Genomic DNA, 21453 nt, shown 5'->3' on the forward strand with positions numbered 1-21453 from the left:
TTCCAGAGCTGTGGGAGGCTTGCGATGGTACGGAGGACGATGGTATTCCGACGCCCGGCATTACAACTCCTGTAGTAACTACGCCTGAAATAACGACTCCTGTAGTTACTACGCCGGAGATTACGACACCAGTAGTTACTACGCCGGAGATTACGACACCAGTAGTTACTACGCCGGAAATAACAACTCCTGTCGTTACTACGCCGGAGATTACGACACCAGTAGTTACTACGCCGGAGATTACGACACCAGTAGTTACTACGCCCGAAATAACGACTCCCGTAGTTACTACCCCCGAAATAACGACTCCCGTTGTTACCACGCCCGAGCTAACGACACCTCAAGTGACAACAGTGACTATTGACATCGGTACGGACGATGGCGTCCTAGTGCCGCTGGATCCGTGTAGTGGTCCGCGGTGCGTCACCCTGCAGGAGATCAACACGCTCTGGGTGCACCCGATGGCTGACAAGTTCTACCAGTGTCGGCCACTGATGAGCGGCTGGTCGCCGCAGGAGATGCCTTGCGCGCCGGGCACACTGTTCAGCTTCTTCCATCAGGTGTGCGTGCACCCATGGGACTGGGCCGACCCGTGCGACCCGAACGCATCCCCGCCCACGAACACTCCGCCCACGAACACTCCGCCGACCGGACCACCTCCCGTAACGAATGAACCGCCAGTGACGACGACCACCGTTGCGCCACCGATCACGACCACGGTCGATTCCGGCGGTCCGCCCACGGCCATCGACTGTCTCGTACCGAACTGTGCCGTGCTGCAGGACGAAACCTTGCTGCTGCCGTCGAACGATGGGCCCCAGTTTTACTACCGCTGCATCTTCCTGCTGCAGGCCGTCTGGATCCCGTTCCAGGACATCTGCCCGGCCGGCCAGTACTTCAACTTCGTCACCCAGGGCTGCGTCGATCCGGCCGACTGGATTAACGTCTGTCCGGCGTCCCCGGTGACGACCCCGCAGCCGACGACCCTGGCTCCGGCCCCGACGGCCGTCCCGCCGCCCGTGCCACTGCCCGTCATCTGCGGGTCGCCCCGGTGCACCACGCCGCAGGAGCGCAGCATCCTCTGGCCGAGCACGGTCGCGGACATGTACTATCGCTGTGTGTGGGTCGAGCGGCTGTTCCAGTACGTGCCGATGCCGACGCGCTGCGAGAACTTCTTCTTCTTCGACTTCCAGCGGCAGGAGTGCGTGATACCGCTCGACTGGATCGACATCTGTCCGATGTTCCCGACGCTGCCGCCGCCGCCCTGCACCGACTGCTGCCCGACCTGTCCCCCGCCGGCCGATCCGCCGGGCGTGCCGGTGCCGATCATTTGCGGCGCGCCGCGCTGCGAGACGGACCAGGAGCGCTCCTTCCTGTGGCCCGCCGCGACGCCGAACGAGTACTACCGGTGCGTGGACAATGGGGGCGGCTGGATACAGGCCACGCTGCAGCAGTGTGCCGACGGGCTGCTGTTCCAGACGTTCGAGCAGCGCTGCGTGCCGGCCAGCGAGTACGACGACAGCGTGTGCCCGATCTATCCGCCGATGGTGCCGCCGTCCACGGTGCAGCCCGATCCGGACACGTGCCTGGAGAGCTACGACCCGACGCCCGTCTTTCCCGTCATCTGTGACGTGGCCCGGTGCGGCACGGAGCGGGACCGCGCGACTCTGTGGCCGATGAACGACGCGACCTCTTATCTGTCCTGCGAGCTGCAGGAGGCGACGGGCGAGTATCTGGTGCGCACCAACGTATGCCCGCCCGGCCAGACCTTCAACTTCTTCGCGCAGTGCTGCGGGCCGGCCTCGGAAATCGCCGTCTGCCCGTTCTATCCGCCGCCACCCGCGCCGACGACGCCGCCCCCGGAGGCTGCCGTCTGTCTGACGGACGCCCTCGATCCGAGCCCGCTGATCCCGATCGAGTGCGACATGCCGCGGTGCAGCACACCCCTCGAGCGCACCACCCTCTGGCCGTCCGCCAGCCCGCAGACGTACTACCGGTGCGTCGAGCAGGGCGCCGGGCTGTACGAACCGATCGGCCAGTCGTGCGCGGCCGGCACTCAGTTCAACTTCTTCCTGCAATGCTGCAGCACCGACGCGCTGCCGGCCGACGTTTGCGGACTGCTGGTCGAGCCGCTGCCGGCACCGGAAACGCTTCCCCTGCCGATCGTGTGTGATCAGCCGCGGTGCGAGACGGTGCAGGAGCGCGGCTTCATCTGGCCCGCCGCCGACCGGAAGCTGCTGTACGTGTGCGAGCCGCAGGGCGCGGAGCAGACGTTCACCGCCCGCATGTACACGTGCGCGGACGGCAAGGCGTTCCACGTGTGGCGCCAGGACTGTGTGCCCGAGGCGGAGTGCCGCCTGAGCGTCTGTCCGTACTACAACGGGACGGCCGTGCCAAACGGGCCCAAGGTGCCACCGGCAACGCAGGGTACGGCCACAACGCCGGGCCTCGTTGGACCTATTCTAACGCCGCCCAACCTTGGCTAGCGCGTAGGCTGCAGTATGCGGTAGAGCACAGTAGTAGGAGTAGTAGTTGGTAGCAATAGTCGTTTAGCGTACCGTAGCAAAGTAGTGTGCAGCGTAGTGCTGCTTCGCCACCCGAGATATAGCCACTAGCCACGCAATGATCGCAATGCACCGTCGGCAAAGCGTCCCAACAACCACCGGGGCGCCCGTTGCAGCAGCAGGCACGCGCACCTGCGCAAAGGGCACGGGGCACCGCTACACTGATCGGAAGCAGATCGACATCAGCGTGCCATGTCATGAAATCGAATGTATTGAACGTTTGAAATAAAACGAAAAATAACAATGTGACATCGAGACAGTATCAATCCGGCGTGTTCATTTTTGTTTGCGGGTGGATTTGTCTGTCTTGTCAGACGCAAGGCAATCAATCATATTCCCAACCTCCCTGCTCCTGCAGTGTGTGAGGAAGGTATGGTGGGGCGGTGTAATTTAGAGGTCAATCATCATCATCGGTTGGTGTGACGCCGGTGTGGTTACTGTCATTCCCCCCCTCATCATGAGATAGCGCGTACGTCCGTCAACTGCGTCCTCCACAGCAACTCCACAATACGAAACGCCGCGATACGGTGATTTGTGCGAATACGCACGTGCTAGTTTACACGCGGACGCACCACACGAACATTCCACGGTAGCTGCGCTTGCCTATCAATAGAGGAGGCAGGGGGGAGGCGCGAGGGGAGTGTCCAACTCCTCTGCAGTCCAACTGTGCTGCATCGGCCGGGCCACTTCTAATCGTTCACCTCTGCAAATTTGCTGCCCCAAGCTCGGTGTCAGCTACAAAAGATAGCGCAAAGCAGTACGATAGAATGTGTCCGATAACGTACACAGCCCTGCCTCGGCAATATACCGATTGATAAGATGTACCGCTTCCGCTGTACCTTCAAAAATACAGCATTACTGCTTGTGGGTGCTATTTTTGGGGCTGTTTTGGGGTTTGCGGTTGTAAAAATGCTTTGATTGGGATGGGGTTTATGAGATCCGCCGATAAGATGTCCGGCGGGAGAAGATGGGAAGCATAAGCGTTTGCTCCTTTGCGGTGCGAGAGAAGATGTAGCGCCTAAAGATATGCAACGTGGTGAGTTTGGGCACATTTCTTGAGCCTTTCCCGTTGTCTGTACTTGTACCGCATTTTAGCGTGTAGCCCTTTTTGGTCGAAAATTATCAAAATCAGATCAAGGGAGTCGTCATACACGGTTAGCGAAATTTGGGGCAAGTGTGCCACCTTAAGCATGTCACATGTGGTCGAAAAAAATCGTGAATTATTGGGATATGGGGCATGAGTGTCACATGGGTAAAATAATCGAATTTCTTGGATAAGTTGGGCAAGTATTTACGTGTGTAGCGTACCCGTGGTACAGTCGTCAATTCGCGCGACTCAATAACATGCCCGTCGTGGGTTCAAGCCTAGGATAGACCGTCCCCCCGTAGCAAGGATTGACTATCTGGCTGCGTGGTAATGAATTAAGTCTCGAAAGCCTGTATAGGCCGGCATGTCTGCGTAGGACGTTACGTCAAACAGAAGCAGAAGGAACGTGTGTGGCACTAGTGTATGTGTTCCTACATTTTTGACAGCTCCGTGCCCATGAAATATAGTGGCCAAGGACTGTGTAGGAACGAGATCAAGGTCAAGGAAGTAAAATCGGTTTGGCCATCTTGGATGCCATTTAGCAGCAGAAAGTCCTGGAAAACTCACCAAATCCTCAAACTATTTTTATTTAATGAGGCATCAATACATTTGGTTCAAAATGGTGCGGCTCTTAGATGTCAAACTGCCGGTAACGAACTTTTGGCTATTTCTCAAATCGTTCTAGATTACTGGACATCGTTTCTACGCAGTTCTTGATAGTGGCACACTTGCCTCAAATAGAGGTGGCTTTTTGCCCCAAAAGTTTTAACGGTTTTTGAAATTGATTTTTTTAGTGACAAAAAAATATTTGTTTTGAACTTACTTACTTACTTATCCGGCGCTACAACCGCTTTGCGGTCCTGGCTTTGGTCTTGTTTTGAACTAACCCCACAAAAAAAAAACACTCAGGTTTACTCAGGTTTACGATGGTATAAATAATTTCCCGGTTCCTTTTTCCTATGTTTTTGAGAGCTTATTTGGTATGGTTGATAAACTATAATTTTCTGCTCAATTTTGATGCTCTATAAAACAACATTTTAAAACAATGAGAAAAATTGATTAATCTATGTTCGGCACAGTATACCTAGTCATTGGAACGAAGCCATCAGTATACTCCATTGGTTTATGGAACTAAATTTTTTATGGAAAAAATGCATGGTGGCACTTTTGCCCCAAATTCCGCTAATAATAGTTCGATTACACTCGAGACTTTACATTCGATTCTACAAAGATAGACTCGTGCATGGGTAGCCCCAAAGACAATACTGGAAAAAGCAAATATTGTTTGCCAAGGAAATGCATGAGTAATTGAGTTACTGAGATCCAATGAATGATTAGATTCAATTAATTAAATAATGAGATAATTAGTGATTCAAATTCATTAAATGGAACGAGTTAAGCCTTAAAAACTCCAAAATTGAACTTACTCGGGAAATATTGAAAAAAAAAAACCGAAGAGAAAGGAAGGTAAATGGGTTTCTATGCGTTTGTACTACTAGCACAAAAAGGAAAAAAATGATCTCAATCAAATAGGTAATATTGAAAAAAGCAAATTTTTCAATTTTGTAAAATTAACAAATAAAAAATAACGTTTTTTAAGTATTCATCATAATTCATCATGAGAGTTGTTATACATGCTAAATTACGGTACTTGAAATATGTTGAAGTAGTAGATCCAATAGATCACTGGAAACAATCATTCAAATTGACTAGCCTCTCTCCAAAGCCAACCGATCAGCGAGCAGACAGTCTGTTCCAATTGTCTGTACCGGTCCGTTTCGTTTCCCACGTTTCGATCACCAATCCCCAGCGAGTCCGAGGGAGAGCGAGAAAGAGTGACGTTTGACACGGTGCGTGATGTCTTGTGGACGACGGCACCGCTCGTAAGCTGTCAAGTCGGTACAAGCCAATTGTCTGGGCCGGCGTGGGGCAGGCGGGAAAGCTATAAAAGCACCTGCGCCCGTGCCCCGGTCGACCAGCCGGTCGATGGTAGGAAAGGGAACCGCTACTACTGCACACGCCGCAACGCAATGAACGGACGCCGTTCGTGGACCAAGCTGGTGCTGCTGGTGCTGCTGCTGCTCGCTGGACTAAGCGTGGACGGGCGCGGCATACCGCCGCAGTGGGATGGTGGGAGTGCCAGCCCCCGCTGGACGGTGCGACCGATGAACGTCAACTGTCCGCCGCCGTCCTGCATCACGGCGAAGGACCTCAACACACTGTGGGCCTCACCGGACGCCACCCAGTACATCCGGTGCCGACCGGCACCGACCGGCTACTGGATGGTGGAGCTGAAACCCTGCGCCCCCGGGACGCTGTTCCAGTTCTCCCGCCAGACGTGCGTTGGTACCAGGAACTGGTCGTCCTGCTGAGGTCGGATTTTTGGACGGAACGGAGCGGAGAGCGACAGAGAGTGCATTCCCGGACGTGTGACAGAATAAGCAGTACTGAGGCCAGAACAGAATGCGCTCGGGATGCGTTGAGTTGCGTGGTATTGGGCACGATGTAGCGAAAGATGTGTGATAGAGGCGTGAAGATGGTTGAGGTGTCAGAAATAGATACGGTTTGATCGTTGTGTGTTGCACAGTTTGCATGCAGTTTTTGAGCTCGCTTTATTTCCAATCCCGAAGCATCTTGCGGCATAGCGTCCGAGTCCTGCCGGCCTATGGATCCGGCCGGGTCAGCGGTGCGCACACCGGCTCCCACTCCCAGTCGTCCCAGTCGACGCACTCGAGCTGGGACGGATGGAAGGCCTGATCCTGACAGGAGCGCAGGACCGCCCGCTCGTTCAGCCGGGTACACTCCCAGTAGCGGGTCGGGTCGTAGTTGTGGCGCCAGAAGCCCTGGTCGATCTCTTCCTTCGTTTTGCAGCCTGGCTCGCCGTTGCTGTTGTCCCGCACGCAACGGGATGCCACCGTGGCACCCACCAGCAGACAGAGCATCAACGCCAGCACTGATCGGTGGAGATAACGTCATTAGTTACAAACGGTTCTTCACACACAGACACATATACACACAGCCACACACACGGACAAACGCGTCATCAGTTGTGGAAGGTTCACACTGCGCACTGGATCGCCAGAGCGGGCTGACGGCAGTGACACTTACCTTTCATGTTGCAAACTAGAATAGAATGTCGTGAGACCGTTCGGCGTGTAGGGGTGTTTTATACCCTTTTCCGTTGCGGTGCCATGGCATGGTGCGGGACACTCATGTTATCGCTAGCGGGTTCGCTCGCAAGGCAGACAAGATACAATCGGACCCACTGTCCCGATATCGATGCTGCGCGCAGAGCAGAGAAAGCACTTACAATGGCTGGGCGCGACACAATTAACTTAAGTAGTGGACATTGTTTACTGGGTTCACCAATTTCCGCAGAGTTGCTGGTGACCGAAACTTTCCATTAGACACCCGGGACACCCATGGCATTACGCGCTGTGAGAGTACTGTGGGAGGCATGAAAACTGAATGAATTCTACGATATAGTAACATCTCTCATGCTGTTGACATGATATGACATTTTCCAATACTTTTTTGTTTCTCTTTCCACAGTCTACGGCCTGTTTTGAAATCATCACGAAATCATCTCCAAAGGTTTGCACCTTCGTTGGGCGCAATGCCTCAGCGAGCGGTGACGTTACGCCAACCCCATCAGCAGTTCCAACCGATCCTACTGGCAGTCCGACGACCGTACCCGGAGTGACCGGATCCACCACACCCGAACCGATCGGCACACATGTCCAGCCAGACGCGGAAGGCCTGGGAGCATTTGGTAGGTGCTGGATGATGCATGACCCCCTCCTTCTGTGTTCTTATGTGGTACGACTTTAATGTCCTATCTTCTTCACCCTCGCTGCAGGCATTATCATGATCTGTCTGACCGTGATCAGTACTCTGAGCGCTGGCACGTTATACCTTGTGCGCCGCCATCCGGATCGATGCCATCAACTCCACTCGGTGCTGCTGTGTCGCGGGCTCATTAAGAACGATTTCCCCAGCACGATGTACTCGCGCGTAAGTAGTGTACTTTTAACAGACATTAAGGCAGGTAGTGTAAAGCGGTGTCTTGTTCTTTTGCAGGTGGACAACAGCGAAACTTCTAGCCTGCTGCTGAACCCTTCGAACGTGATGTCGGATAGCGATGATGATATGTTGATATAAGGAACCCGACCCGACCGTGGCACCCAAGATAACGAACAACCTAACCAACAAATGATGCGTTGTTATTGTGTCGTCGTACTACTGATAACGGCTTAACCGATTTTTGTTGTTGTTTTGTACACCTGTGTAAAATGTTCCTTTTGAAACCAAAAAAAAAAAACAACTTGCAAGATGCCAGGGTTTGGCAGCAACGACCTCCATCACCATCCCTTTCGAGCAATACTGAAGGTGATGCGATAACGGAGATACACAAAACACAAGCGGCCAGTAACCTTAACGCAACGCATCTTATAGGAGAGACTGCAGTTGAAGAGATATGATGATTTCAGCGTAGTTTACAACCCTTTAAGGACATCCTAAGGACATCTCCACATCATCCCCGATATGGGTCCTGTTTGCGCAATTGCTGTGAGCTACTGTGATTGAGAGTAAAAAAAAAAACAAAACAAAACGAAGAAAGGGCAGCAAGCAGAGAAACAGACACCATTTTAGCTTGTAAGAAAAGCCTGTGTGTGCGATAGATGGGTTTGTGCGCGTGTGTGTGTGTGTATAGTAGACAAGATATGAAGATGATGGAAACAGCTAGGATCAAATAAAGGATAATCAAGATGCACTGTTCATTCTAATCCAGCTGGTTCGGTGTGTATGATGTTTTATAGAAATGATTACATCGCTGACAAGGACACGTCGATGAGTGTTGTTCAAGATTCTAGACCAGCGGTTTTCAGCCTGGGAGGATAGTCTTGTTTGAGGGTGGGGTATTGGTTTGAAATTCCAAAATTTACATTGAGTGTTATTAGATTTCTATAGGATTATTGAAATTTAGAGTTTTATATTCTTCAAACGCAAAATTGTAAAATATTAACAACAAGCAGTAACAGAAAGAACAGAAGTAACACAAAAAAGGAAATTGCAAAGAAACAACTCGTAAACAAATCGATGGGAAGCGTACAATTGCGTTTTAAAATGATACTTCTGCATAGCCAGTGTTCGAAGCTAGTACACTTACAAAGTTGTGGGTGGTGATAAGCGATTCGTTTCCTAATTGTGCGAGAATGGCTATGGTATCTATGCTAGTATGGGTTGAAAAGAATGTTGTAGATTGAAACATATAGCCGCTATGGATTGATCATCGAAGGCTTGTGTGCGATACAGCGGTAAGAATCAAACTACTTGCAGCAAAAATTTAAACTGTCCAAAATCCCAACAATCACAGGTAATTTAGACTTTAATATAAGAGAGTAATAGAAGAACGAGCAATACTAACGTTTGCATTTTCAAAAATGGACAAACATTGTCGATTTTTATGGGTTTAAGTTGACCTGCACTAACGAAACGATAATTGTCCTTTCGTTAATAGTATCCCATGACTCAGCAGATACAACCTGGCTTCACAGCGGCAACCAATGACGCCAAAATTCAATGCGATTTTTTTCGAATTTCGGCGGTATTTCGATATGACACCCTAGTCCGCAAACTGGTTCAATATCACTCAGCTGCATCGTATCGAAACGTACTGGACCAACATGATGCAAAAGCTTTACATGCCTTATTTCTATTTGCTTCGAATTTTCTAACCGCGCATAAAATTAAAACCATGTTTTTTTATTCTATATTTCTAAGAATTGGGGCTGAAGAAGTGAACTATTATAAAGGGAGTAACTTGGACTACAAAAGACATGCCCTAATCATCTTAAGGAAGCGAAATAACTCTATTAGAGCCAAATCCTTTCTAAAATATATCAACATAAAAAAGAACAACAACAGTCGCTGATTAGATCGCTTTAAAGAAACGCCGCAATCGAAAAAATCTGGTGTCATCGTTCTTCCTCATTCGGTCCACATGCTGTACCCCTTCGTAATCATACGGTTTCATCCTATCTCTGCTTCCATGTTTGCATATAGATGAGTATGCTTTTTTCATTATCACTACTATCAATGTTCAATATATCTTTAAGTTTCATTTGTATTCGCGCGGATTTGTAAATCTGGCGCAGATCTCAAATTGCAGATTTCGTAACAGCTGGGTTTCACGATTTTTAGATCGAATCTTCTGTATAGAAGATTCACTAGAAGTTCACTATTTCTTTGTGACTATTAATGAACTATTTTATTGAAAATGTGGTCGATTGTTTTAGTCTTTTACTTTAGAAAACACGTTTTAGATTAATTTGTGTAGGTGTGTGTCGTGATCGATGGACATTTTTCTTCACTTTTATCTATTTTTTTACTTTTATCAAACTTTTTTTCTTTATTTCCTCGCTTTAAACCTCCCCACAACCTTGCTTCAATTGATCAACCACAAGACTAACGTCCGTCTTCCCCAACTTCCTTTACTTTCCAGTTTCGCCCGGCCTGTTTTGCGCTTGACGCTCTTTCGCCCTTTCAAGCAAATTGCTTGATTAAATATTTTCTTGCAAGGGTAATTCAATTTTTGTTTTGAATATTATTATTAACCGTTCCCATCAGTATTACTCCTTCTCATTCAACTGATATATTAGTTCATCACTTGCTTCCTTTTTTTTATTTATTATTATTATTATTATTTCCCTGTCCTATCTCAATCCCTACATCCTACGCCACCTCTACTCTTAATCAACAAATATGGTACATTAGTGTATTTTTGAATCTTTCCGGTATGCGAATGTCTCTCTTAGGTCTAGCTTCTACATTGTTTCTATTATCGGTAACTTGTTGTGAAACAGACATTGGTAGCGTTGTAAAACAATCTTCCTCTGTTAATCCCTGATCCTCGACTGAAGAGTTATCACTAATATTTGGAACGCGCTTGACATCTCGGACATTTCTAGTTAGCTTATTCCCGGACCCGTCTACGATAACAACCTTGGCGCCTTCTCTCGTTAATACCGTGTACCTTTCGTTGGAAAAGGTAGGATCGGTTTTTGTTCTTTGAGAAGTAACTGTTAAAACTATGTCGCCGGTTGCGATGTCATTTTCTTTTGCTCCTCGATGTTTGTCTGCGTACTGTTTACTTATTAGTTTTGATAAGTTGTCATTTTCCCGTACCTCGTCTCTATCCGGTTCGTACTTGGACCTCCACAAGCAAGGAAAGGTGCCTCGATACCGCCATCCCACCAGCAGTTCAAAGGGTGTTATTCCCAAACGCGAGTGATGTTTTCGTGTGTTATGAGTATGGACGTACTCGTCCAATGCTATTCTCCAGTTCCTTCCTTCTGCTTTTGCTGCTGCTACCGCCTTAATGACACCTTGGTTCTGTCGTTCTACCGCTCCGTTCGACTGTGCGCTTAGGGGTATTGATTTTCTAACCCTAACCCCTTTAGCTTCCCAATATTGAATAAATTCCGAACTCTGAAAAGGAGGCCCATTATCGCTTTGAACAATTAAAGGCAACCCCCATATTGAAAAGACTTTAGATAGGGCTGCGTTGGTACTCTTAGCATTTGTCAGTCTCATTTCTGACACGTGTAAATAACGAGAATACGTATCTACGATCAGCAGAAACTCCCCCGATCCAAAACCCTGTAGGGATAGGAAATCGATCTGTAAAATCTCCCACGGTCCGTTAGGTAATTCTCTACATGATAAGGGTATAGGTGGGTTCCTTTTCGAGACTACGATACAGGTCTCGCAATTACTCACGTAATCCGCTGCTTCCCTCGACATATTCGGCCACCAAAAGAATTCTCGCAGTATCTTCTTTGTAGCCCCACAACCGACGTGACCTCGATGGGCCGCTTCTAGTGCTCTAGCTCGAAGATTTGTAGGTAGTACTATAAGGTCGCCCTTGAAAACGATAGGTCCTAATGTTTCGAGGTTTTTGCTTTCTGCCTCATATCGCCGGAGGGATTTTATCCACTTCCCGTTTTGAATTGCCGTTCTAACAGCTAGCAGTTCTTCGTCTGATTCGGATGATGTTTGTATATCTGTCCATGAGATATTCATATCGCCAGCGTCCAGTGCATATAGCAAATGTTTTTCGTTATCTTCATCGAACGCGTCGTCTGTTTGAGACTTACCGATCAATCGTGAAAGTGCGTCGGCAACGTTCAAATCTCCGGGTATTCTAGCTATATTAAATTGATATGGAAGAAGACGAAGAGCCCATGCTTCTGCCCTTGTAATCGCTCTTTTACCCGTACGTTGGCAGCTGCCGAATATAAACTCATTAGCCTCAGAGTCTGTTCTAATTGTGAAGAATTTGTTTATCAAGTAATAGGTAAACCTTTCTACACTCCATACTATTGCCAAAGCTTCTTTCTGCGTATGAGGGTATCTTTTTTCTGATGATGTGAGTGATTTGGAAGCGCAAGCTATTATACGTGGTGTTTTTGCGTCGTTAAATTGTACAAGTACTGCGCCGAGTCCTGTTGGGGACGCGTCAACATAAAGTTCTGTGGTATCCTTTTCATCAAAATATCCGAGTCTATTAATTGCGTTAAGAGCTTCCCTAGTCAGAAATTGAAATTCATTTTCTTCTTCCCTCGTCCAGTAAAAAGTCTCGGATCTGGCAAGAGTTCTTAGTCTCTCTGTTTTTTCGGCTCTTTTAGGGATGAAACGTTCTGCAAAATTCATTAGCCCTAAGAAACTTTTGACTTCGGATAAGCATTCCGGTCTACGAAAGTTCTCGATGGCTTTTCTCTTGTCGTCCTCAACTCTCCATCCGTCACCAGATAAGTTGAATCCCAGAAATTTAACGGACCTTGCACCGAATATACATTTGTTGTCGTTTAAACGGACATTATGTTCGCGCAATCTTAAAAGGGCTGAATCTAAGTGTCGATCGTGTTCTTTCTTAGTAGAGCCAAACACTAGAATGTCGTCTAAGTAATTAAGGACTCCTGGGCAGGACAACGGTTTGTAAAAGTTCCTGGAAGATATCTGGTGAGTTGCATAATCCGAACGGCAATCTTTTGAAACGGTAAGTACCGTTACCAGCGAAGAAATTCGTTAGAAGACGACAGGATTCGTGGAGCTCAACGTGGAAAAAGGCACTAGTCAAATCTATGGTCGAAAACCATGATGCCCCGTTTAGTTTTGATAGTATCGCTTCCAACGTTGGCATTCTGAACGGCGATCTTACGATACATTTATTTGGTCCTCGAAGATCAACGACTAGTCGGATGTCGTTTTTACCCTTCGGTACTACCAGGAGTGACGAGCAAAAAGACTTGTCCATTTGTTCATTTACGCGTTCTATAATCCCGGAGGATAAGAGATTCTCTAAACGCTTTTCTGTTTCGTTTCTGAAAGCGATCGGTATATTGGTAAAAACGTTTCGAGATGGTGGTAAGCTTCGATCGTATGAGAGAACTACAGGAGCAACGTTGAATTTTGGGAATTCTCCCGACATTGATATCGCCAGTATTTCTCCCGGTAACAACCGATTATAGATTTGTGATGCGCAACATTTTACTGGCACGTTCAAGCCCAATTGCAGCACGCTATATCTAATTGCTGTACTTCTACTAAGCAAAGGCTTTGCTTTTGCAATAACGTAGAATTTTTCTAAAGATCTTGGGCGTTCTTCAGATATGTAGAGCTCGGCTATGAAGGAAGCAACCACAGGAATTTCCTTCTGTACCCCGTAAGCTTTCAATGTCCGATCGGTTCCATCTTTTATATTGTATATCGGGTTCGTTCTAGGGTCACTTGCTCTTAACTCTTCATAAATATCCTCAGCTACTGTGTTCACGTCCGCTCCGGAGTCAATCATGAAATTCACAGGAACGCCTGCGACATATCCGACAATAAAGCCTTCGTTGTCGATTCCCTTCTCGACTGAGCACAACTGGTCATTATTTATAGCGGTTGTCTGTTCAGGGGACTTTGTTAACTGTAAATAGCTGTCTTTACTCGCCACTTTCATCATATCCTGGAAGTACATTAAAATTCAATATGTCTGGTTTATGTATATACGTGTGTACATATAAGCGCCCACCCGCACATATATACGTGTACGCCATATACCCATGTATATATGTCCGTATGTATATACATACGCATGTACCTGTGTAAAATATTCCTTCAAATAGAATATAATAACTATCTGTACTCTAATTTAATATCATTCCGCTCCGGTATCTCGTCCCGGACAATAATAGGTATGTTAGGTGTACCATGTTAAATAAAGTTGTAGCTTGTGGAATATATTTTTAACAAGAAACTGTAAGTACTATCGCTGTATTAATATTATTTATTTTTATTTTTATTTTTTATTTTTTTTTTTATACCTAATTCGTCAGTTGCAAACCATAACAAATTTTAAGGCGTTAATTCTTGGAATTCTCTTTTGTGAACAATTTAGAAGCGTGAATAAATTTAGAATGTAAGTGAATAGAAAAATCATAGAATTCAGTATAGGAATATATAATTTGATCGAGCGGTCAGATAAGATCAGATGATTGTATATCACTTACGATCTCTTTATCACTGGTTGTTTCGGGCGTGTTATTGCTGTCCATAATTGCCGCGATCTTCCGGGTCTTAATTGCTGGTGATCCTGCTTCTTCTTCCTCTGCGCGACGTTTGGTTTTATCCTGAATCCCCTGACGGCATGCACGTTCGATGTGCCCTACGGTGTGGCAGTTGCGACATCTTTTGCTGATGGCGTGGCAGTTCTCAGAAGAATGATAGTTGCTAGTGCATCTTCCACATGGTTCGCGACGACCTCCGGAAGGTCTATTTGATGAAAACCGCGATGGTGTTAGTCTAGATGTTTCTCTTCCGCTTTGCATGCCCCAATATTTCTGATGGTACAGTGAGTTACCGCGATGGAATCCTCCCATACGAGGCCCATTGTTATGGTAAGAGCTGTTGGACACGGCGGCCACTAGTGTTGATGGTTGGACTTGTGAGTTTTGCTGGTGGGTCCTTGCGAAATTTATATCGTTCATTTGTTCCATTTCGCATTCTCGCACTTTGTCCAAAAGATCTGTTATTGATCCACGTTTCCTTAGAACTTTTATTCCTGTCTTACGGACTCTTGGATTAGTAGCATGTGCTTGGATCACGTCGACTACTGTTTCTATCAATTGGTTGTCTTTGTAATTGCAGAGCTTTGCTAGGTCAATTATTTTCTTTACGTATGTTAAATCGGACTCGCCGTCATTCTGATTCATAGAACGTAATTTTTGTCGCTGTAGGAAAACGTAATCGTGTGAGCTATAGTATTTATGCAACCTTTCCATTGCATTAGTATACGGGAATAACTGTGCATCGCTCGATGAATCATTCGGTGATGTAGCTTCCAGAGTATCTAATAAGGAATAACCTGCTTTCATTTTGAAAGCATTCATTTTCATGTTTTCGTTAAAAATGCCTGCAAATTTCATTGCTGCTTCGAGCTGTTCCTTCCATCGTTCGAAGGATTTTTTATCCACTTCCTCTCCTTCCTTGGGAGTACAAGTGGAAACTTGTAACGAGGCGAATGACATCGACGTAAGCATCGAAAGTTCGTTAGTAGACTGTACTGGTGTTTGGATCATTGTCGAGGACCCGTATGGTTCGGGGTCAAACGGTTGATTTTCCGAAGGTTCTTCTATCCAGGTGTTATGCCGGATCTTTTTACGAGTTTCCTTAAGTTCTTTCTCCAAGAGGGCATTCTTGTTTTTTTCTGCTAATAAAGCCTCCGTTAATGCATCAATGTTGGCCTGTGTCATGCTATGATAAAATATTAACAAAACGCGAAAACAATACCACCATAAATAAATTAACTATGAAGACAAACCAAAATATAGTTCTGTTAAGTATTATGGAATGCTGATAGAGGTGCTGAGACCGTATCGTTCGCGTCAGAAGTTAATACTAGAAGTACACAGCCTGTTCATAAGGTGCGAGTTTACGCGTTCCCGAGACATACGGTTGAGTATTTAAGTATAATATTGAAATGGGGATAATTTGTGATGCATAAAGTATTTTTTTTATTATTATTTTTTAAACTTAAATTATTTTTGGGTACATATCCGTGAAAAGAGATAAAACTATTTGTTGTTTGTAAATTGATTTAAAATTATACTATTTATCTCGGGTTCACGTGTCTCGGAAACAAGATGTGTCTATGTCATGCATTTTTTAATATATATTTTTCGGAAAATTCCTCTCAGAGAAACAGTGTCCTCTCAGGGATACATGGTTAATTTTTTCTGGAAATTCCTCTCAGGGAAACAGTGTCCTCTCAGGGATACATGGTTAATTTTTCAAGAAATTCCTCTCAGGGAAGCACCGTCCTCTCAGGGAGCTGGCTGTATTCTTGAATTTTCCATATTGCCAAATCACTCAGGATTTGCTAGTCTAGGTATTGTTTTTTTTTTTTTTTTTTTTTGATAAGCGTATTATTGCTTGCATATGCACATGAGTATGTACATGCACACAAGTGCCCGGTGCGCACAGGTACGCGCCTGTATATTACACAGTTATCATATGTATTACTTTAAGCTATTAAAATTTAATATATTTTTGTTAAAAAAAAAACCGATGTAAATAACTAATAGTAAAACAATGTGAAAAAAACGTCTATATAAAGAAGATGGTTCGTTGTAAAACTTTTTTTTTTCTGTTTTAAAATTTGAACCCTCCATTTTATTTATGTGATCGTGTGGTTTTTTTTTTTTTTTTTTTTTGTTACCGGGACACACATATACATACACACGTGCACACGCACAGACACACACGCGCGAGCTTCGTACTATATTATAATTCTATAAGTATGTCTTCGAAATTACAGTTCCTTCTCCAAAAAATAATAGAAAACAGTTGCGCAATTTTCGAAAAGAAAAATCGCGACTTATTATTTCTCTGCACTGGAAACCACACGTCGCCATATTGAAACACTTTCTTTCCGCCTTTACTTCGGCAAAGACATACTTGTACATACATATATATGTATATAACTTCGTCGTATATCGTATATATCGACGCTCACACACGAGTATATATTTAATCCGTAATATCTTATTTATGATCATTAAAGAATTTTAAAGTGTAAACTAAAATCGTACGAGGTCTTTATATAAAAAAAGGATTGTGGATGAAAACTGTACAACATTTTATCCGCTTGACAGGGCACCGCCATTTTCTGTGTCGCGTGCGTCGTATTTTTATGACGATCTTCACTTGAATTCAACGCGCTACATTCTTGTCGAGAGCTTCTTTACTCACAACTCACCGACTTGCGCCATTGTCGTGATCGATGGACATTTTTCTTCACTTTTATCTATTTTTTTTACTTTTATCAAACTTTTTTTCTTTATTTCCTCGCTTTAAACCTCCCCACAACCTTGCTTCAATTGATCAACCACAAGACTAACGTCCGTCTTCCCCAACTTCCTTTACTTTCCAGTTTCGCCCGGCCTGTTTTGCGCTTGACGCTCTTTCGCCCTTTCAAGCAAATTGCTTGATTAAATATTTTCTTGCAAGGGTAATTCAATTTTTGTTTTGAATATTATTATTAACCGTTCCCATCAGTATTACTCCTTCTCATTCAACTGATATATTAGTTCATCACTTGCTTCCTTTTTTTTATTTATTATTATTATTATTATTATTTCCCTGTCCTATCTCAATCCCTACAGTGTGTTCCACTGTTAAACATTTCCAACAAGACTTCACCTTCATCTTCAGTTTAAGTAAACTAGTTTCATCACCATTTAAAATTCTTCAATTCCATCACCAACGGGTAAAAATTCTTCAGCGCAAATAAGGTATTCAAATATTTTTTTAATAGTAGACTCTCTGTTTAATGAGTATCCTCTTGCTTTCAACAGTTTTACGAGACGTTTCCGCTAGGCAATTTTTTTTTATATAAAACGAATGATTAGTATCGCAGCTGCGCAAAGAAATGCTCAATATTTACCGAACGTGATCATTGATTTCACATAGGCACCAAAAAAACGCACCAGGAACACAAATGATAGTGCTCGTTATGCGAGATGGTGCTTATTATTTGTTGACCATTTAGATTTGCCCGTTATGAGCGGTTCCACCGTATTAAAACACCTTTTCGACTGTTGAAGATCCTCTTGAGTTTGCAGCCCCAGAAGAAGGCAAGCGAAGATAGTATTTTAATAAAATTAAAAGAGCGAAAGCATGCGAAAAGATTTAAGACTATTGTTCTAGACCAGGGATGATGAACTTTGTGCGGGCTTCATTTATAACAAAGCGGTTTTGGGACACATGTCAATTATTACACGATGTAGTGATAAATGATTCCTATTAGCGGACTGAGCGGCCGCGGGGGGGCGGCTTAAACTGGGCCCCGAGCTAAACCTCCACATGTTAGTTCACTTTTATAAGCGATTGTTTTTTTTGTTATTAATGCAGATGTGAACGGAAAACTAAAATTTTCTCAAAGTAATACATTCTTACAAGTAAGTGTGTGGAATGTGTTGATAATGTTTATAGCAATCAAAAGTTGTTACGAACTTTGGAGATAATTTTTGAAAGCCTAGACAAACTTGACATACTTTCGCACTTTTCCATATTACCTCTCATGACGAGCAAGTATGTAGAAGCCTCTGGGAAGTTTAATTTAAATTTCTAAAGAACTTTGTCTATGTTCTCGATTGCAAGGACGAAAAGTCTACAAATACGCAAGTACAGTATAATGATTGTCGGACACTTGGTTTTCAGGCAATTTTTATGTATCTATGAAACAGATATTCGCAGATATTTAAGAACGAGCTGAATTGCAAACTTTGATCTAAAATACAAAAACACAAATGAGTTAAATTCTGTTTTTTCCAAAGGCTTTTCAAATATGCCTTTTAGATGTACTAGACCAATTGTCAATTTGCCGGTCTCATGGTACAGTCGTCAACTCGCACGACTTAACAACATGCCACGTAGGACTGACTATCCTGCTATGGGGGGTAATCCAAAAAATCACTGAAAGCCAACCCCACACGTGCGTACAGGCAGGCCTTGACCGACAACGGTTGTTGAGCCATAAAGAAGAATAAAAAGACCAATTGTCAGGTTGTTACAGTGATAAAATTGGTTAAAATCAGGGCAACTGAATCAAGGTAGAACAACTAGATCAGTACTGCAATTTGGAAAGGCTGGAGTTTTAACAACGACAGTTTATCATTTCCATTTCCATACAATTCATTTCTATACAAAATACTAATAGCTTAGTAAAACGACCAAATGCGTATTTATTAAAAAAAACTTCTATTGAGAATGTTTTTTTACACCAAACACTGGTTAGTATTTAAGTATAGTTTTGATAAATTTGCCCTACCGGAAATAACGATGATGGACAACCTAAAAATATGCTAAATATGTAAGCCTGATTGCACGAAGACTATAGGTACCATTAAAATAATGTATAAACTAGAGTTGGGCAAAATGCACAAAAAAGCGGAACTGGATCCGGACGATTCCAACAAATTTCGGACCCAGTTCCGAAGGTTAGGTTCAATCCGACAAGCTGGAACCGCCCGGAATCGTCCGGAATCGTCTGGAATCGTCGGAATCGTCGGAATCGTGTGGAGTCGTTGGAACCGTCCGGAACCGTCTGGAATCGACCGGAATCGACCGGAATCGCCCGGAATTGTCCGGAATCGTCGTAATTAACCGGAATCGTCTGGAATCGTCGGAATAGTCGGAATTCCGGAATTCAGTGCATAACCTAATACAAATAGATACAAACAGTAACACAAGAAGCTAGCGTGCATGTCGAACGATATTGAGGAACTCAGTGCGCGACATTCCTGGCTTAAATGTACAACAGACAGCATTGACATATGCGCGGCCGGAACGTGAACTTGAATCGTCTGGAATCGTCAGAACAGTCGGAATCGGCTCTACTATTCACTACTATCGATTGACTACGATTTCGCACGATTCCGGACGATTCCGGTCGATTCCGGTCGATTTCGGATGTTTCCGGTCGATTCCGGACGATTCCGGACGATTCGGAACGATTCCGGTCGATTCCGGTCGATTTCGGATGATTCCGGTCGATTCCGGACGATTCCGGACGATTCGGGACGATTCCGGACGATTCCGGGCGATTCCAGCCGATTCTGGCCGATTCCGACTGTTCAGACGATTCCGGACGATTACGACGATTCCGGACGATTCCAGACGATTCCAGACGATTCCGGTGGAACTAGAGATTCCTTCCTCTCTGGAATCGGAATCGGAATCATACTTGCCGGAACCGGAGCGGAACCGTGGGTGCGATCCGCAGAACCCATCACTAGTACAAACGACAGAAGAAAATTAATCCCTGACGAATTCAGGATTTTGTATTTGGTATTCGTAAAAAGATATTCATAAAAAATGCGGTATATTTGGGGCTTTCAGGAAACTAGGCGCTCCATTTCGATCCCCCGCTTAGGGCCCCGAGATGGATAAATTTGCCTCTGATGGGGACGCTATACATGTATGTTTATATGAGCGCAAAAGTCTTTCGCTAAAGATTTCGTTTACTAGGACATTTTAACAACATGTCCGACTTGAATTCAAATCTACTTTGTCCCAGTGTCCCATTATAGCTATATCATGAATACCCATATCATTCACCCGGCAAAAACTGACTTGAGCCTACTTGTTATCTTGGAAACTACATTACTTCTTAGTAGTTTTTTTTATAACAGAAATCCTGCAACCTATTCAAAGTAACTTAGTGGTACAAATGCTTCTTTGGCGATTGGTACTCCTTACTTAAATACTCAGATGGTACCGATCTGCTTATTTAATTTTCGGTAAGCATCCGTTAGAAAAAAAAAATTCTACATTTTCATTTCAGTAATTTCCATTTTGATACTTTTAGTTGCTTTTTCTACAAATATTTCAGCAACTTAAAGAATTTGTCAGCACTATTAAATTATTATTTTCCCATATAATTTGGAACTGTGAGTCATGAGAGCCTTTGCTCTGGATATCACGATATCCAAATTGTTCGATTGATGTTTTCATTTGAATTATAAAATATATAAGATATGCTTTGCTGTATCCTGGTGTATCCAGGTACTCTATATTCCATTTTCTGTTATTCTATTGCAATTCATGTAATTATGAAATGTATCTTAAGTAATATTCGTTCTTTATACACTGTAAATAATGTTGTCTATTCGCTGTTTGTGTTCAAAAGTTTTGATCGTTTGATTAATCGTTCGATTGATCAGAATAGACACTAATTGCATGTCAGCAAAGCATTTTTAGTTCCGTTAGTAAAGAAAATTCCAAAATCGTTCCGCAGGTCGTATGGAACGAAGCACAGGTTGCCCATGCCTGGGGATAGTAGTGGGTGATCATAGTTGCAATTTCCGATATATCTATCTCACATTGATAACGTTGATGTCGTCGTCTGAGGCCTCTACTCTCCCAGAGATATTGTAGAAAAACTGCTTGTTCTTAATTATCTGCGACTTGTTCATTTCCTAGACAATCTGTTGACCCTTCTTGTCAAGAAGCGGTCGCATGCGAAAGAAAGGTTACGAGGTGGCCTATTACATACAGAGACACTGACCGCAGTCGCATCTATAAAGATAGGTCACATCAGAGGAGGTCCTGTGTCTGCTCTCCCCCGGAGGGTGCAATTAATCAATACGCAATCGGGCAAGATTAGAGCGTGCGGTACGCTTTCATGGTCATGCTGCTCGTTTTTTTTTCTTCTCTAGGTCTTGGCTGATAGCCGCGGTCGATATCGCACCG

General features: G+C 44.7%; 3 protein-coding genes across 3 annotated transcripts in view; 1 reads left to right on the forward strand and 2 right to left on the reverse strand.

Annotated features, from left to right (window-relative positions):
• The window catches only part of LOC4575961 (cation-independent mannose-6-phosphate receptor), a 96972-nt gene extending 88534 nt beyond the window's left edge, over positions 1-8438 (forward strand). Inside the window, exons 4-6 of the mRNA XM_001237194.4 lie at positions 7204-7423; positions 7511-7665; positions 7732-8438. Of these exons, the coding sequence (XP_001237195.4) occupies positions 7204-7423; positions 7511-7665; positions 7732-7812 (456 nt within the window). The 3' untranslated portion in view covers positions 7813-8438. The remainder of the gene's footprint in view (positions 1-7203; positions 7424-7510; positions 7666-7731) is intronic.
• LOC3289804 (uncharacterized) lies at positions 6224-6850 on the reverse strand. Its single transcript, XM_560228.4, has 2 exons — positions 6760-6850; positions 6224-6604 (listed from the first exon to the last, which is right to left on the reverse strand). Exons 1-2 carry the CDS (start codon positions 6764-6766, stop codon positions 6315-6317), a joined length of 297 nt encoding a protein of 98 aa, XP_560228.4. The 5' UTR covers positions 6767-6850; the 3' UTR covers positions 6224-6314.
• Positions 8439-12622: 4184 nt separating the features above from the next.
• On the reverse strand, positions 12623-19738 carry LOC133391253 (uncharacterized). The gene is made up of 3 exons (XM_061643510.1): positions 16958-19738; positions 14211-15453; positions 12623-13666 (listed from the first exon to the last, which is right to left on the reverse strand). Exons 1-3 carry the CDS (start codon positions 16987-16989, stop codon positions 12623-12625), a joined length of 2319 nt encoding a protein of 772 aa, XP_061499494.1. The 5' UTR covers positions 16990-19738.
• Between the last annotated feature and the right edge of the window lie 1715 nt (positions 19739-21453).

Source organism: Anopheles gambiae, chromosome X (assembly GCF_943734735.2).
Source record: "Anopheles gambiae chromosome X, idAnoGambNW_F1_1, whole genome shotgun sequence".
In the NCBI taxonomy this organism is placed as follows: Eukaryota; Metazoa; Arthropoda; class Insecta; order Diptera; family Culicidae; genus Anopheles; species Anopheles gambiae.

Bases quoted from the DNA above. Each gene is read 5' to 3' on its own strand.
- LOC133391253 (XM_061643510.1), bottom strand. From the start codon at position 16,989: ATGTCCATCGATCACGACAATGGCGCAAGTCG. The intron at 15,454-16,957 runs GTGAGTTGTGAG...ATTTTATCATAG, and splicing joins CACGACAATGGCGCAAGTCG to CATGACACAGGCCAACATTG. The intron at 13,667-14,210 runs GTAAGTGATATA...ATGTACTTCCAG, and splicing joins CAACCAGTGATAAAGAGATC to GATATGATGAAAGTGGCGAG.